At 39.2% G+C, this 17,605-nt stretch overlaps 1 protein-coding gene across 4 annotated transcripts in view; it reads left to right on the top strand.

The window, feature by feature from the left end:
• The first annotated feature begins 14,441 nt into the window (after nt 1-14,441).
• BEST3 (bestrophin 3) overlaps nt 14,442-17,605 on the top strand; it is a 50,463-nt gene continuing 47,299 nt past the window's right edge. For 2 of the 4 annotated variants that reach the window (XM_066368546.1, XM_066368548.1), the window contains exon 1: nt 14,442-14,665. Coding sequence is in view for 1 of the 4 variants with exons in the window: in XM_066368545.1 (XP_066224642.1) it covers nt 16,325-16,476 (152 nt within the window). In the remaining 3 variants the exon portion in view is untranslated. Of the gene's footprint in view, nt 14,666-16,308; nt 16,477-17,605 lie in introns of all 4 variants that reach the window. The other 2 variants (XM_066368547.1, XM_066368545.1) reach the window with 2 other exon arrangements.

Genomic DNA, 17,605 nt, shown 5'->3' with positions numbered 1-17,605 from the left:
ACTCAATCATACCTTTGGGTGTATTGCGAAGCATCTGGAAGCTCCAAGTATAGGTTTTTCTGTTTCTGGTTGAAGATCTTGTTGAGTTTTGGGGGAGATTTATCGGTATCGCTTCCTACCCCGCCATTACTCTGATGTCATCTCTTCTTTTTTTTTTTTTTTTAAGAGAGAGTGAAGAGAGAGTAAGAAGCATCAACTAATATTTGCTTCACTTTAGTTTCCTTTTGATTGCTTCTCTCATGTGCCTTGACCAAGGGGTTCAAGTCAGCAACCCCTTGCTCAAGCCAGTGACCTTGGGCTCAAGCCAGCAATCCTGGGCTTTGAGTCAGAGACCTTGGATTATGATGATCCCATGCTCAAACCAATGAGCCTGTGTTCAAGCTGGTGTCCTTGGGGTTTTGAACTGGGAACTTCAGCATCCTGGGTGGATGCCCTATCCACTGTAACACCACTGGCCAGGATGAAATGGCTTATTTCTAAAAGCACTGCACTATTAAGTATGAGACAAGAGAAATAGAGTATAGCAAAAAATACAAAAGTGAGATTCTTAGATAGCTTATTGTTTTGTGTTTCAATAATTACATGCTGCACAGCAAGCAATCTACTTATCTAAATATATGAACTTGACCTGTGGTTTCTCCTGCTTATGATCTACAGGAGTGATTTAAGAGCTAGGACATCTATAGTTGCAATCTGGAGAGGTGAGTGTTACCATCAAACAGCTTAGCTACTGTTCTTGGATGTGACCTCCATGTATCTAGAGGACCATTTCACTTCCTAAATTCACTTCAGCTGTCTTAAAGATTGTTGAATTTCAAGTTTGCATTGAGTCTCCCTGAGAAGTGAAATATTGTCTATAGAGAAGGAAAGAAGATGGGATGAGTGAGGATGAAGAATGGACCATGTGAGAGAGTAGATTTGCTAATACAGCTTAGAGAGACTGACTTGTTCCTCCTGATGGAGACTCGTCAGTGACCTGACCCCCTGAAGTGCCCTGAGTACCACACGATTTCAAACTTTCAGATATAGCACAGTGTAATAGCTCCCTGCATAGCAAGAACTTGTTTGTCTCCCCTTCCAGACAGTGAACTTCTGTTTTGTGTGCACGAGAGAGAGAGAGAGAGAGAGAACAAGAGACAGAACAAGAGAGAGAGAGAGGGAGAGAGAGAGAGAGAGGAAAGATGAGAAATATCACCGCGTTGTTGCTTGACTTTAGTTGTTCATTGGTTGCTTCTCCAGACAATGAATTTCCTGAAGGAAGTAATAGAGTCTTCTCTGTCTTGTATTCCTAGCTCCTAGCACCGAGCCTGGCACATCACCCTTAATATCTATTTACTAAATAAAGGAACAAAATGCTCAGATATATTTTTTTAATGTATGAAATTATTTTGCTTATGAAACTTTCTGAAGACCTATAAGTAAAGTGAAATGCACATTTTTGTGCTCAAAATCTCTTCCACCCCCATTGTCAGTCAGTGGAAATTTATGTAATCTGATTATTTACTATGTCACCAAATCTCCAGAGTTGGACACAGACTGGAGGGTTGAATCCATTAAAAGAGACAGAGGGGGATTGTAATACTTTACACAAGTGATAAATTAATACAAATAAAGGTAAAGGCTATTAAAAAGTCACATCTTGGAATTAACCCTGAAGTAGGCATTCTTAACTGGGGTGCATGGATTAGCAAGTCTGAGGATGGACGTGAGCCACAGGAAAAAATCACAGTCAAATGAAGTATATGAATACAGGGGTAGGCAAAAGTAAGTTTACAGTTGTTCACATGGAAAAAGACATGTAAGTTATGATTGTTACAATAGCTTTATTAACTCTATTTTGCATAGTTACAATTCTAAACCTACTTTTGCTCACCCGTATGTGCGTTTTGAAAGGTAGGCAGTCCATATCTCTCAGTAGATTCTCAAAGGTGTTATGACCCAAAAATAATACAGTTCATTAATGCAGGGAAACACTGGCAGAAACATGAAAAGAAATGAACACACAGATGTCCACCACAGCATTGTTTGAAAGTGAAAAATTGGAAACAGTCTAAATGGACTTCAATTAAGGGAGTGTCAGTCATGTACATAAAACATGTGATATGCAGCATACATTGCACAGCATATTGTCTAGGGGAAGAACAGATGAACACACAGCATGTATCATATGTTCTCATTTATAGAAAATAATATACATCTATCCAGGCATGAAAAATGTCTGGAAAGACAGTCACCAGATGATAACAGTTATTGTTGATAGTGAATGTTTTTGTTTTTTGTTTTTACACGATCTGAATTGTTTAATATTTTCGAGTGAGGCTGTTGTCATTTTAACAAACCAATAATACTGTTTTCAAGAATTGGATGGGTTAGTCAGAGTAGCAAGTTTCAATCTTTTTCAACTCATGGCACACATAAACTAATTACTAAAATTCTGTGCAACACCAAAAAAATATATTTTTTGTAGATCTGACCAAAAAATATATATACAATTTTTATTCATTGACACCAGATGGCTATGTTGTCTTGGCTGTTTTTTGTCATCCTTTTATTTGACACTCTAAGGGAAAAGAAGTCAGTGTTCCTGACTAAATAGTCAGGTATTGCATGTTTTAAAAACTCTTGTCCCTGGCCAGTGGCTCAGTCGATAGAGTTTTGGTCCAGCATATGGACGTCCCAGGTTCAATTCCCAGTCAGGGCACACAGGAGAAGTGACCATCTGCTTCTCCCACCTCCCTCTCTCCCTTCTCTCCCTCTCCCCCTCCTGCAGCTAGTGACTCAATATGTTTGAGCATGGCTCCAGGCACTGAGGATAACTCCGTTGGAGCACATCAGCCTCAGGTACTAAAAATAGCTCAGTATTTGAGCATCAACCCCGGATGGGGTTGTTGGGTGGATCCTGATCAGGACACATGCCGGAGTCTGCATCACTATCTCCCCTCCTCTCATCTAAAAAAAAAAAAAAATTCTTGCAGTAGAATGGTAAAAAATCACTGAGTTAGAGAAATGTAAGAAAGGCAGAAGCATGATTGGCAACTAACAGAAACTTGGAAATTATTAATCTTAAAAGTCAGCTTCAGAGAGGTCCCTGCTGCCTTCCAAGTAGACGACAGAGTGGGAGGAATCATAAGACTGACGCAGCATGACAATTCCTATGGCTGGGTTCAGGCACATTCAAAAGAAGTAGTGACTGGCCTTGGAAGTTCCCAACTCTGTACAGCTCACTGTGAGCTGGTCTTCCTGTGAAGACACAAGAGCTCCATACAAGAATTAAATAAACCATGTGTGTCAGAGTTAGAGACAATTGCGTATCATCACATGTGGCCGTGCCAGTCAGCCTGGCATGTGGCATAACCAGTTCCTGCAAGGACTCACGCTGCTCATCCTCTGAAGCAGGTTAGGCTCTTCTTTCCTCCTAAGTGGACAAAGACCTGCTTTCAAACTTATGTTTGAAAGGTTCACTGTGAGTGAGATTCAAACTCTTCTCAGAAAGTCTACCTACGGATGTATATTTGCCAGAACTAGGTGCGACCCTCTCAATGTCTCTCATTGAAGCTCTCTGGTTTGCTGTCACAGGAATCTGCCCCCAAAGCTATGCATTTTTAAAATGTTCCTTTGCTTGGTGTGCCCAAGCTTGTACATCCTGGAGTAATATTTGAGATGGGTGAGAAAAATGCTTTTCTTTTGCCAAGTGAGAGTACAATTATGAAAGGGAAAACAGTTTGAGGAGAAAATCTGTATTAGAAAGTTGTGGATCTGGAAAAATTATTCAGTTAATCTCTTTACTTCCTTTAATTCTCATTTGTACCCCAGTTTGAAGACTATTGCTTTAGCCTACCTCATTCATTCATAGATATGGAAACTAAGGCCCAGTGCAGCAGCCCAGCCAAGACTAGAACCTAAGTCTTCCAACGTGCAGACCAATGGGTTTTCAGCTCTACCACACTGCCTTTCATTGTAACCTTGGATAAATCCATTCCCTTGTCAATGCTTATTTTTCTCATGTGCAAATGAGAGGGACAGACTAGTTGATTTCAATGCTGTATACCTTTCCTTTTCTCTTCCTGATCGGCTCTCCAGGCTTCACTCTGCTCTGGGCCCCTCAAGGTAGATATGTTTAAACTTCATCACACTGGGGCCCTAGACCTCTAGCTGCTGGTTGGGTGCAGCCAAAGGGAGGACCTGGCAGGACCTTGGAAAGCAGATGGGGAGTAAGATTGGACCATTTGTTCACCTGGCCCCTTGCTTGTTACTGTGCGATGCCTGTGACCTGCTCTTGATGGCCACAAACCCGATCCAGCATTCTTTTCATTCAGCTACCCTCTCCAGGTGCTGCTACCTTCTTCCTCCCCTCTCTCATTCAGGCATAGGGACAGTAACATTTTCTCAGGTCATTCCACCCTCTGGTCCCCTCACTCACATCCTGTCCCATCAATTTCCTGTGTAGATTAAATCGTTTATGCAAGAAGGGAGAGGGACCAGAGGCAACTTAATATTCTCAATTTCCTTCCTTAATTCTTTAAAAGTTTTTTGAAAGGGCAAATCAATGATGTCACTCTGCACATATTTTCAAAATCTTGACCAAGCTAAATGTGAAAGCAAGCTATAAACAAAACAAAAAAAATTTTTTTAAGTGAGGAAGGATTTTTTTTAACTTATTCTTTTGAAAAATTTTAGACTTAGAGAAAAGTTGCAACAATAGTATAGAGTCCCCATATACTCTTCACTTAGCTTCTCATAACATCAACATCTTACCTAACCGCACGCAGTTCATGGTCTGCATTGATACAATACAATTAACTGTGTTCAGGCCTTATCCAAATCTTACCAGTTGTCCCATTAAATGCCCGTTTTCTGAACCAAGATCCAGTTATCATGTCTCCTTATTTTCATCCAATGTGTGACAGTTCCTCAATCTTTATCTTTTATGACCTTGACACTTTTGAAGAGTATTTGGTCAATTGTTTTTTAGAATGTACCTCAATGTATGTTTGTCTGTTTTCTCATGATTAGTTCAGGTTGTGCATTTGGAGCAAGAATATGATAGAAGTGAGGTTACGCTCTTCTCAGTGCATCATTGTAAGAGTCTTGATGTCACTATGACTTATTACTGGGGAATTTGATTTTGATCATTTGGTCGTACAGTGTTGGCCAAGTTTCAGCTCTATAAAGTTACTACTTTTCTCTTTGTAACTGAAACTATCTTGTGAGGAGATCCTTTGAGACAATTGTAGATATCTTATTTCTCAACATTTTTACCCTCACTACTTTTAGTGCCTTTTACTGATATTTGTCTTTGCCTTATGGTGATAATTTTATTTATTTATTTATTTATTTATTTATTTATTTATTTATTTATTGAGAGAAAGAGGGGGGAGAAGTGGAAAGCATTCACTCATAGTAGCAAGGATAAATACAGAAAAAAAAACCCACAATTAAACTTCTTCTAAAAGGATTTTCAGAAGGGAAGTCCAAGACAAAGGAACAACCACTTAGTTTTCTACCATAAGGGAAAGAAAATTTGTATAAAACTTAATTTTTTCTTTTATCTTTTTATAAAAAGATGATGCTATCTAAGGAATAGTAACCTTGTCAGCACACAAATACCCCTGTTACTAAAGGCAGGATTTATGTTTTTATAGCATGCCATGAGGCCTACTAGAAGTTGAGTGCTATGAGTATGCTGTTTACAATGCAATTTTGTGTCTAATTAAGAATCTGGGTGAAAGACAGCATGAGAGAGAACATGAGTCATCCCAAAACTATCAGGTAAGCAGGGGGTGGTAAGGAGTGAGGAAAGCATATGCTCAATTCTCAATTTACGTCAACTTTTATGTCGCAGAAATATTAAAGTATATCAGAATCGGCTCTATGATACTACTTTAACAATGGATCTGAAGAGCCACATCTCTCATGTACAACGCTACTGGGATTTAGTCATTAGAATGCTTTTTCAGGACTTTCATAATTTAATTTTTACCAAGAATCATATCCCCTATTTCAGAAGGGCATTCGAGGGCAAGAGCCCCAGGGCACCTTCTGAGACACAAAAGTAATATCATCATTTCCAAGATCATCACCGATGAACATTTCCTGTAGCCATCCTTTCGTTACACTGTTATTTTAAGGGTTGTGCAGTAAATGTGTTGCTAGCCAACTGAGTGCTCAGCACCATGCCTGGAACAATGTGATGCTTTGGAGTAGTCAACAGGAAGTAGAAGAAATCCATTTATAGCTGTCTCTATCCATTTTCAAGTATTTTGTTGCTATTTAATATGCCATAGTCTCCTACTCTAGATTTCCTTGAGATCAGTATAATAAAATAAAATGTGGGAGGTAATGTTACAGATAGATTGCCTGAAAGAACCATTCAAACCCTTACTCCAAGTCCTGAGTTAGTTAGCTAAGGACACTGAAACTCAGAAGAGGGGCGACCACACAGAATGCAAAGGTAGCATTCCACACTACAGACAGAATGCAAAGTTGGCACTCAGGGCTCCCTAAATGATATCTGTGCTCAGCTTTCTGGAATACTGAAAAAACTAAACCTCCCTAAGAATAATATGGAGCCCTTTTTTATTTTTTTACTCTATAAAAACCATTTATATAAAAAAAGATGGGCTAAACCTCTGAATCAAAATACATGTTTACTAACCTACTCCACAAATATTCATAGGATACCAGATTCTTCTCTAGGCATTGGATCCAGAGCAATGAACAAAACAGTCATGGAAGCTGTCTTCGTGACATTTATAATCATGAGAAAACGCGGAAGTCTCTCTGGTTTCTTATCAAATATATTCATTCAATATACAGTATATTTATTGAGCTGGCAGTCCTCTGTTTTCATCAGTGAACAAAACAGACAACCTGCTGCCCTCATGAAACTTCTAGTAAAGATAAATAGACAATGCACACAATAATTGTGTGAACAATATGATCTGCACGGTGGGACAAAAGTAGGTTTACCATTATGAATACATTAAACAGTTTTTTCTTGTATTATTTATTCATTATTGTATTATTTTCCACACAAACAACTGTGAACCTCTTTTGCCCCAGCCTGCATTCAAAGGAGATAAGTGATGCAGATGAAAAGCAGAAGTAGAGCAGAGTGTACGGGCCGGGTGTGCTATGGGGAGGGAGCACTCCATAAACGCAGAGTCAGCAGCAATTTTAAGTGGGGCAATCAGTTCATCCAGAAGATATTTGAGCAAGATTTGAAAGAGATGAGGGAGACAGCCCCTCAGAGACCTGGAGCAACAGCATTCCAGGCAGAAAGACTGGCTATTCTTAAGGCTTTGAAACGGGGCCATGTCTGATATATTCAAGGGAGAAAAGGAGACAAGTGTGGCTGCAATGGGGTCCATAGGTTAGGCGAGAAGAGTAGGAAATGAGCCCGGAGATGAAATGGGCACAGGTCCTGAAAGAGCTTGCAGACCTGAGCTCTTAGTCTGAGAGAAATCAAGAGCCATTGAGGGGTTTTGAGCGGAGGAGTGACTTGAGTCACCTGACTCACCTTTAATAGGACCACTCTGCCTTTTTGTCAGACAGACTGGAGGGAGCAAGTGGAGAAGCAGGGAGAGGCGCTTGGAGAAGGGGGGATGGTGGTTCTGACACAGTGGGAGTCGGGAGACAGGATGTGAGATGAACGTGAGGGCCCAGGGTCTGAGTGTGCTTTGAAGGGGACAGCCAACAGGATTTGCTGAAAGAGTGAGCTGTGGTATGAGAGAAAGAGGAGCTGGGGCTAACTCCAAAGCGTTCGGCCTTGTGGAAGGAAGGAGTGTTCAACTGAGATGAAAGATCGCAGGTAGAGCATATTCTAGGGAAAGGATCTGGAGCTGTAGGCATGTTGGGTTTGAGATGTTTATGTGAATATCAAGTGTTAGGTCTGTATTTGGGTAAATTATCTGAGCGGGGGCCTTAAATTTGGAAGTGACGTCAAATATAATTTTTATTGTATGTGATTAATATGAAAATATACTTTTTTTTTTGTATTTTTCTGAAGCTGGAAACGGGGATAGACAGTCAGACAGACTCCCGCATGCGCCCGACCTGGATCCACCCGGCACGCCCACCAGGGGACAACGCTCTGCCCCTCTGGGGCGTCGCTCTGTCGAGACCAGAGCCACTCCAGCGCCTGGGGCAGAGGCCAAGGAGCCATCCCCAGCGCCCGGGCCATCTTTGCTCCAATGGAGCCTCGCCGTGGGAGGGGAAGAGAGAGACAGAGAGGAAGGAGAGGGGAAGGGGTGGAGAAGCCGATGGGCTCCTCTCCTGTGTGCCCTGGCCAGGAATCGAACCCGGGACTTCTGCACGCCAGGCCGACGCTCTACCACTGAGCCAACCAGCCAGGGCCTATACATATTATTTTTTAAAAGAAAACATTATATAGAATAAAACTGAAGTTCTCCTTCACTCTCTTACTCCAAACCCACTACTGTCCCCAGTAGTAATCACTATTAAGGAGCAATTGTGCATTAAGAAACTAAAAAGACTCGATGCACCATACCTGAGAACCAGAACCAACCACTGTTTTTTATTTCCACATGTATTTTACCACATAAGAAAAAGAAAAAGTGTTTTAGAATTGCCTAAGTATTTATGAATAGAATTTTTCCTGTTTACCTGTATTCCCTTTACCTACATAGTACTGCAGTAATTTTCAGAATGGCTACTTTCTACCGTGATGGTGGTAAACAGTGGTGGGATTCAAATATTGTAATTTAACAACTAGTTCTCTGCCTTAATGACCGTTCTAAGTATAAAAAACAATATACCAAAGGTAGTTTATTATTTTGTGCATTTAATACTTAAATAAGAATAAAAGAGGTACACAATACTAGATTATGCTATAAGAGTTTTAAAATATTAATAAAAAAACTTAAATAATATCTGACAAAAAAACAATAAAAATGTTATTTAAGATATTTCCAGTGACAGTTTGTCACCCCCTGGTTGTTTGGCACCTTTTCTCTTTATGTTATATGTTTGTTTACTGAGGTAACAAACGCGAGGGAATTAAAATGTAGTAGTATTTCATCAAAGGTATAATGAGTTTTATTAAATGAATAAACATTACAAACATAGTTCCATCATATTTTGTTTACCTATGAATGGAATGAACTTTACTATGAGTGCTTACGCTGTTATGCAGATGAATGTTAAAAAAAGAGTAAAGAATGTAAATTTGTGATTTCCACATTGGGCCGCTTCCCAGGTGCCCACCTTAGAGAGAATGATTACAAGTGCCATTTTAACAACTGGTTTGCCGAACTCAACAAAAAAGTAGCTATCGGCTCTGCCGAACCAGTGCAAACCGGCTGAATCCCACCATTGTTGGTGAAGTAACAATATTATACAGCTGTTTGGAATAAACAATGTACTTAGATTTGCATGCCTTTACGTGTGAGATTAAACTGATTTTTAATTAGTTTTATATTGCATATTTTTAGAAATCTGGAATGTATCTGAGCTAAGCAGTACTCTCTATTTAAGGACTATTATTGATTATATAGTACAGGATACATTTTAAATGCCATAGTAATAATTTTCTAGCTCTAAGCTTTCATCCTAAAATAGCACAAAGTTTCTACACCTTCCATTAGAAAAAGATAACCTTCAGAATTTGAACTAATGCATTTCTGTTTTGTTGAGTTGGCAATTACTCTATGGAAGGAAAGTTATGATGACTCCTCAAATATCCATTTTCTTATGAGTTTAGAGCTTCAGCAGTAATAAAATGCAGTCTCCTTCCTAGGAGTTCACTATTTCTCCTCTGAAATCAAAGAGAAAAAAAGTGAGGAGCTTTTCTATCATTTTGTTTGATTTTTGGCAGAGTTCTCTCTGCAACACGTATCAGAAACCTCCACACGTCTGGATAGACAAATGACTTACCCCAGTCAGCTGCTGGTTATGCGGTCACTGAGCCATTAGGGAAACCAGGAAACAGGAAAAATCAGGAGAGAGTACAGCATGCATTCTCAAGAAACTTACAGTCCCACTGAGCTAATAAAAATTTACCTGTAGGAAAAAAATATCACTGTGAGTTGTTCTCAGACCAACAGAACCAAGGTATTTTGCTGTGAAAAAAAGAAATAATGAATGAATGTTCTCAACTGAAAGTTTACTCTATGAATTTTTCTTGAAACTTTCATACTAACTACTGTCTTTTTTTCTACAGAGATCCAGCACATAGCAAAGTAAATAAGTCCCAGAAACAAGTATTAACAGAAAAACTGAGGATCAGCTCATCATACTTAGTTCAACAACTTGATTTCGCAGGGCACATGAGTTCCTACTTGTGATTTTACTTTGCATCTATTTTTGCTGATAAAATATTCTTATTCACAAGATCAAATAAAATATATTAAGCCTGAGTGGTGGTGGTGCAGTGGATAGAATGTTGACCTAGAATGCTGAGGACTCAGGTTCGAGACATTGAGGTCGCTGGCTTGAGCACAGGCTCACCAGCTTGAGTGCAGGCTCACCAGCTTGAATAAGGGATCATAGACATGACCATGGTTGCAGGCTTGAGCCTGAAGGTCACTGGCTTGCAGCCTAAGGAAGGCACTGGCTTGAGCCAGGGGGTCACTGGCTCAGCTGGAACCCTCCATCAAGCACATAGAGAAAGCAATCAATGAACAACTAAAGTGCCAAAACTGCTCGTTAATGCTTCTCATCTCTATCCCTTCCTGTCTGTCTGTCCCTATGTGTCTGTCTGTCTCTCTAAATAAATAAATAAATAAATAAATAAATAAATAAATAAATAAAGTATATTAAAATGATTTGGCACATAACTGACCTGTGCTGGCTCAGTGGATAGAGCATTGACCTGGAATGCTGAGGTTGCTGGTTCAAGGAAGCCTGGTCAAGACACATGCAAGCCTGACCAGGCAGTAGCGCAGTGGATAGAACGTCAGACTGGGATGCGGAGACCCAGGTTCAAGGGTCCGAGGTCGCCAGCTTGAGCACAGGCTCATCTGGCATGAGCAAAAAAGCTCACCAGCTTGGACCCAAGATCGCTGGCTTGAGCAAGGGGTTACTCGGTCTGCTGTAGCCCCACAGTCAAGGCACATATGAGAAAGCAATCAATGAACAACTAAGGTGTCACAACAAAAAACTAATGATTGATGCTTCTCATCTCTCTCTGCTCCTGTCTGTTTGTCCCTCTCTCTGACTCTCTGTCTCTGTAGATTAAAAAAAAAAGACACATGCAAGAAGCAACTACTAGGAGTTTATGCTTCCCACTACTTCCCCACTACCTCTTTCTCTCTCTCTCTCCTCTCTAAGAAAAAAATAAAATGTATGTGGCACAGTCCAAAAAACTGTGTCGCCTGAAAAATTTGAAATCATATTCTGTAATTCTTATTTTCATAAGCAAATGGGCTCAAAGAGCAAAGCAAAGGTTATATCTAATGTCTCTTTCCTCCTCCTTCTCTCCCTCCCCCATCTTCCTCTTCTCCTCTACCCTCCAGTGGCAGTTTTCCTCTGGGTTCTCTTTCTCTCCATCCTTCTTCTGCATTCCATTCAGTCACCACCCCAGTTCATACCAGAGCAACCCCAATAACCTTCATACTGATTCCCTTCTTATAGTTCCTGAGCACTCAAATCTATCGGTCACCCTTCTCACGGACTCGCCTTTCTGCAACACAGATCTTTTTCAAGCCCTTTTCCTGTTCAAAATATTTACTGATTTCTTATTTCATTTAATAATGTCCAAAAGTCAGAGTCAAATTCTTTAAAATACAACAATGTCTGGTATTTGGTTAAATTTAAATGCAAAGTTTTGTATATACATAACTATGTACAACCAAGCACTCAAAAGAAATTTGGCAAAAGATCTCTCACATTAATGGCATCAGTAGATCACTTTAAAATGAATGTGGGCTTTTAAAATAATAGGCTCTCCTTTTGGAAATGGTGGGTGGTACTTACTTAAACTTGTTTTCTGTTCCCTTAAGGAACAAAGGTTGATTTATCTTGACATCTATGGATTGAATATCAGTATTCCCATCACTTAGAAATGATCAGCTTTTATTTTTCATGAATTGTCCTGCCATTGTAGGTTTACTAGAATCAAAAACAATTGTGTTTTAAAAGTGTGTTTGTTTATCAGGACTGTTGAAAATCAGAGCAATCAGGATCACATAACTGGATGCTTGCTGTCAAAAGAAAATATGACTGGTAGTGTTATTTCAAAGAGCCCTGAAATTGCCTAAGTGTTTATCATATTGTTTTGTTGTTAATTATAGAAGTTAAAATATGTTCTGCAGAAGTCAATAAAGAACTTCATACCAAATAATTATCACCCCTTTAGGGTAGCATGATAGAGTACCACTCTGCTCTGTATAGGTTGTTCTACTCATTTTTTAATAAGCATGGATACTTTTAGAATCTGGAAACACGTCTATTTTAAAAAATCAACTTCAAAGCATTCTTCTAAGAGTCATATGAACAGCTAACTTTGCAATTTGGTGTTTGTTAAATATTTTGAAAAATGACTATACCGGCTTGTCCCCGCTAATGAGTTAGTTTCTTTATTTATTTTAGAGAGAGAGGGAGGGAGAGAGAGAAAGAGACAGGAAAATAGATCTGTCCCTGTATGTGCCCTGACGGGATCAAACGGGCAACCTCTGTGCTTCAGGATGATGCTCTAACCCAGGGATCCCCAAACTATGCCTGCGGGCCGCATGCGGTTCCCTGAGGTCATTTATCCACCCCCGCCACACTTCCAGAAGGGGCACCTCTTTCATTGGTGGTCAGTGAGAGGAGCATAGTTCCCATTGAAATACAGGTCAGTTTGTTGATTTAAATTTACTTGTTCTTTATTTTACATATTGTATTTGTTCCCGTTTTGTTTTTTTACTTTAAAATAAGATATGTGCAGTGTGCATAGGGATTTGTTCATAGTTTTTTTTATAGTCCGGCCCTCCAATGGTCTGAGGGACAGTGAACTGGCCCCCCTGTGTAAAAAGTTTGGGGACCCCTGCTCTAACCAACTGAGCTATCTGGCTAAGGCATGAGTTAATTTCTAAATGACATTTTTCAGTACCTGTTTGAAATAGTCACCAGGCTCAGAGCTCAACAATGGAGAAGTTCATTCATTCAATCTAATGATTGTTGAATAATTTGAATTTAGAATATTATCTCAACCATTAATTAGTCATTCCTCAAAACAGCCTGATGGGAGAGGTGAACACAATCACCCCTGTCTCAAAGTGAAGCCAGCCCCAGTGCTCCACAGAAGAGTCAGATCTCCAGTTACGCGGTTATGACTGCCACATTTTCAGGGCTACGGCACGTCCAATAAAAGACGCAAGCATGAAAATTAAAAACAAAAACAGAAACAAAAAACCCAATGGTTCCATCTCATAAGCATTTGAGTTTAGATTTACTAAAATTGTATAGTATTGATAAGTCTTGAAAATCTTTATAAATGCAACATCAGGTCTATTGTACCACTTTTCATGGCAACCAAAATATAAAATACACAGCATTGTATCTATTCTTTTAAAATGTTCACAAGTCCCCCCAGATGTACTAACAGGAGTGTCATAGAGAATATGTATTATGCCCAGGGCTCCGTGCTGGAGCCATAAACTGGGGTGAGGCAAGAAATCAGACACCTGCAACTGTCTTTGCTCTGAGGGACGTACAGTTGGATAAAGAAACCAGCCCGATGCGTGTGAAACTTAAGAATACTATAGGAAAACGTTTAAATGTGTATATTCCCAACTTTAGAAGAAGCATTTTCTCTTACATCTTTCTCCACAAAAACATGTTTTATATAGTCATTTTATTTAAACTTAAGGTACACGGTACACATGTTACTTTAGAAGGTTGGAAATTGGTCCTGAAATTATTTCATTATTTAAAGAACATTCTCTTGAACTCTCCCTTTCAAGAAGAAAAATTTGGAGGCATAATCTAAGAGAAAACATCTTGAATGATTAAAAAATGTTCCTAGCTGACCACGGAAAGCTAACAAAGGTAATGAATCCGTGTGTAATCATTTTGCACTACACTAAGCCATCTCACATAATATTCTGTATGCTCTCCTAAAAGACTCTCTCAAACATGCACGGGTGCTGCTTTTAATGGGAAAACATTCTCAATACCTCTCCAATGAGTGTAAATCCTGTTCACATTCTTGTCTGCCCCAGTTTATGACTTCATAAGAATTTATTCTGCGTTTTAAGCACACACAGACTGTCCTGATTCCCTTTTTTGGCTGGTAGAGCCTCTTCAGAACTCTTTAGGGGGGAAATGGCTGTTTCTGTCTTGATCCCAGGGCAAAGTCAAAATGAAAATAACAAACATAAATGGCCCAACCTCCTTCACGTCACCTCCGACTTCTCATTCAAAGGGGTACTTGGGGCGGCAGGTGGAGTTATAATTATAGATTAGAAAAAAGCCACGTCAGCAGCTGCTGCCTCTGTCTGTTCCCAGCTATAACCGTCATCAGTGGGCAAACTGGCATAAACAGGCTTCCACAAGTGGAAAATCATTTAACCCCTGTACTTGTCTGAGTCCGCTCAGTAGCCAGAGAACAGAAAGAAAATCTGACTGTGCATGAGCGAAGGGTGAAACCGGGAGTGCACCCCAACCTGTCAGGGAAAGTCTGAAGATTTTCTTTCCTGTCGGAGACTCCAAATCAAACAAATAGGTTAGTACACAAAGAGTGTACCTCTGCGTTTTCATTCTGACCTTTCATCTATCTGGTCTTTGTTTTTCTGACAGAGCTTAACGAGGAGGCTGAACTGTTGTTCCATGATAGAAAGCTATTTGAGGATTGTTGTTTAAAACTACTATGAGAACAAATTATGAAATGCACTAAATTTATTATGGTTCTCTTGAAATTTTGGCTGTATTCACATTAGACAAATAGACAAGGTAAAGATGGAAATATGAAACCGGTTTTGTGGCATGAGTCCCATCCTTTCGTAATTCCACTTACTCATGCCAAGAGGCCTTGAATTTTGTTTTGTTTTTTTAATTAAAATCAGTAATGTTGAAGGCTTAAGTTTGTGATTACAAAAAAATAATAATAATACTGTGAATATAGTTCCAGAATTTTATTTCCTTGGGGAAATGTGCAAATTAGAGTTGGATTGTTTTCCAAACTCTGAATAAAAGCAGAACATTTTCTTATTTTTAGTAAAATGTGTCCTGTCGGCTACTTTATACAAGAAAATTGGCTAGAGGATTTATTCCTTGTGCCTCACACAATGCTACCTAAATCTCTATAATTTCCATCTACATTGCTCCATAAGACGCTCCTCATAAATCCCTTTGAGAAAACCGGAAGGTTTCAAAAAAATATCTTATTCTGTCTGTGTGTGCTCCATGTTAGAGAGTGGTTGAGCAGGATTTTCAAACAAAAATTAGCTTTGAGTCATCTTCTCAAAACTTAAATGTTTAATTTCTCAGTGGAAAGCAATGGAATTCCCGAGAACTCACTGAAAACTGACCGATGGGGCCCAGCTCTCATCCCCACATCCATGGAACAGATCCAAGTGGAAAGAGTCCTAAATAATGGCCTCATTTTCTTTTGTTCGGCTCCAAACTGAAAGTGAACCATCCCTAAGCATTCTGTGCTACACTCTTCAATGGGAAAGAGCACCTTTCTTAGAACCACTGCGGCCCAACATCCTGTCCACCTTTTGAAGTACCTAGAGTGTTAACTATGCCCTGGGTGCTCTATTTGAGAGGCACTCACATCCAACTAAAACCAGCAAAAATAACCCATCCATTAAGTCTCACAAGGGGCATGCTTCTTTCTAACAATATCTCCTGATTTCTGAGAGCCATAAATTCCCTTTAGGAAGTTTAAGGGTGAAATAAATACCTCTTTACATTCTTTAGCAAATAAAGACCCAAAGAATAAGTTTAGCCAATGCTTTTGAAAATGTCAGTCACTATAGCATATTAATACCCTAAATCTTCCTGTGGGTTAAGAAAGGAGAAAGTCTATGATAAGAAACATTATAACATATCCATATATCTCATTTACTCATTCAAATATTTATGGAGCAATAGCTATATAATCTAAAAATAATACTTAGAAATTAAGGCAAGCTTACAATATCTAATGTTACTCTTTCCAGAGGTGCTTTCCCTCTTTTATTTCACTAAACAATTTAGCACCAAAGTGGTGGTTATCTCTAAATCCAAATTGTACAAACCGAGAAAGGCATAAAAAGGGGAGATGGCTGACTGGTGGTTGGTGTGGGTTTCCTTTAAGATGCAGATTTATGCTGGGTCTTAAACATGGCTTCTTACTTGTATTTTGTCTTCTTGCTCTTCTAGAAAAACATTATCCAAGATGACTGTCACTTACTCCAGTAAAGTAGCCAATGCGACTTTTTTTGGATTTCATAGGTTACTCCTCAAATGGAGAGGCAGCATCTACAAACTACTATACAGGGAATTCATTGTTTTTGCTGTTTTTTACACAGCGATAAGTTTGGTGTACAGGTACTTTGCTTTGCATGCCTCCTACAGTGGCCATAAAATGTCACGTGAGAAGAATACAGTCTCAAAAATCTGAGCCCTGTGGTTACTGCTGACTTTTGCATATGTAACTTCCTTGGCAAGATTCTTTCTGTTGCCTTCTCCCTGGAGTAAGGTATTTTAATCCACACCAACCATTTTTAGGATGTTAAATAGACTCTAACCATCATGTTCAGGGGGTTCTCATTCGAGCCCCACACAAAGTGATCATGATGAGGTATTAGCCGTGTGTCAAGAATGTTGATATGGGCACAAAATGGAAGATTTTATACTTAGATCCTTGCTACATAATGATTTAGAATGACAAAGCCCAAACATGAATAATTATGTGTGCCTCTCTCAACTATGTCGCTCATAATTTAAATTGAGAGCTTGTACCAACTACCTATATAATTAACATGTTTGTGAATAGTGCCTACCAGGCATAGACACCTGGTACAGGAACTTTCCTTCCTTTTGCCTGGAATGCCTAGATCTTATCCACGATGGTGCACACCAACCTTACCAATACCTCAACCAAAGAAAAGACCTGGAAATGAATTTATTTTCTTTATATCTTCTAAGTTTGGAGCATGTTATATTTATAAAAGATGTTTATTCCTTTTAACTTCACAAACTATGTCAGATTGACAAAATTTGAGCACTATTATGTCCAAGAAATACTTTTATGACTAAAAATTATAGTCTGAATAAAATTTTATCAGCATTATAAAAGAGAAGTTTTATGAGTTTCTTTTTAATTTTTATTGTTTTTAGCAAGAGAGAAACGGAGAGAGAGAGAGAAAGAGAGAGAGAGAGAGAGAGAGAGACAGGAACATCATTCTGTTCCTGTATGTGCCCTGACTGAGGATCGAACTGGCAACCTCTGTACTTAGGGACGATGCTCCAACCAACCGAGCTATCCAGCCAGGGAGTGAGATTTTTAAAAATTAAATTGATCCCATACATTTTTTCTCTGAAGAGAATGAAAACTTAAAATAAAAATGCTAAAGGTTTTTGAGGCTGTATTTCCACCTTTTCTATGTACATCAGTTTGTTATTTTCCTTCTGCATACAAATGGACAAGTTTGTATAGCATTGCTCTCACCCATGT

This window comes from Saccopteryx leptura, chromosome 2 (assembly GCF_036850995.1).
Source record: "Saccopteryx leptura isolate mSacLep1 chromosome 2, mSacLep1_pri_phased_curated, whole genome shotgun sequence".
Lineage (NCBI taxonomy): Eukaryota > Metazoa > Chordata > Mammalia > Chiroptera > Emballonuridae > Saccopteryx > Saccopteryx leptura.
The sequence above is the reverse complement of the archived record's forward strand: the minus strand, read 5'-3'. Positions and strand labels throughout refer to the sequence as shown.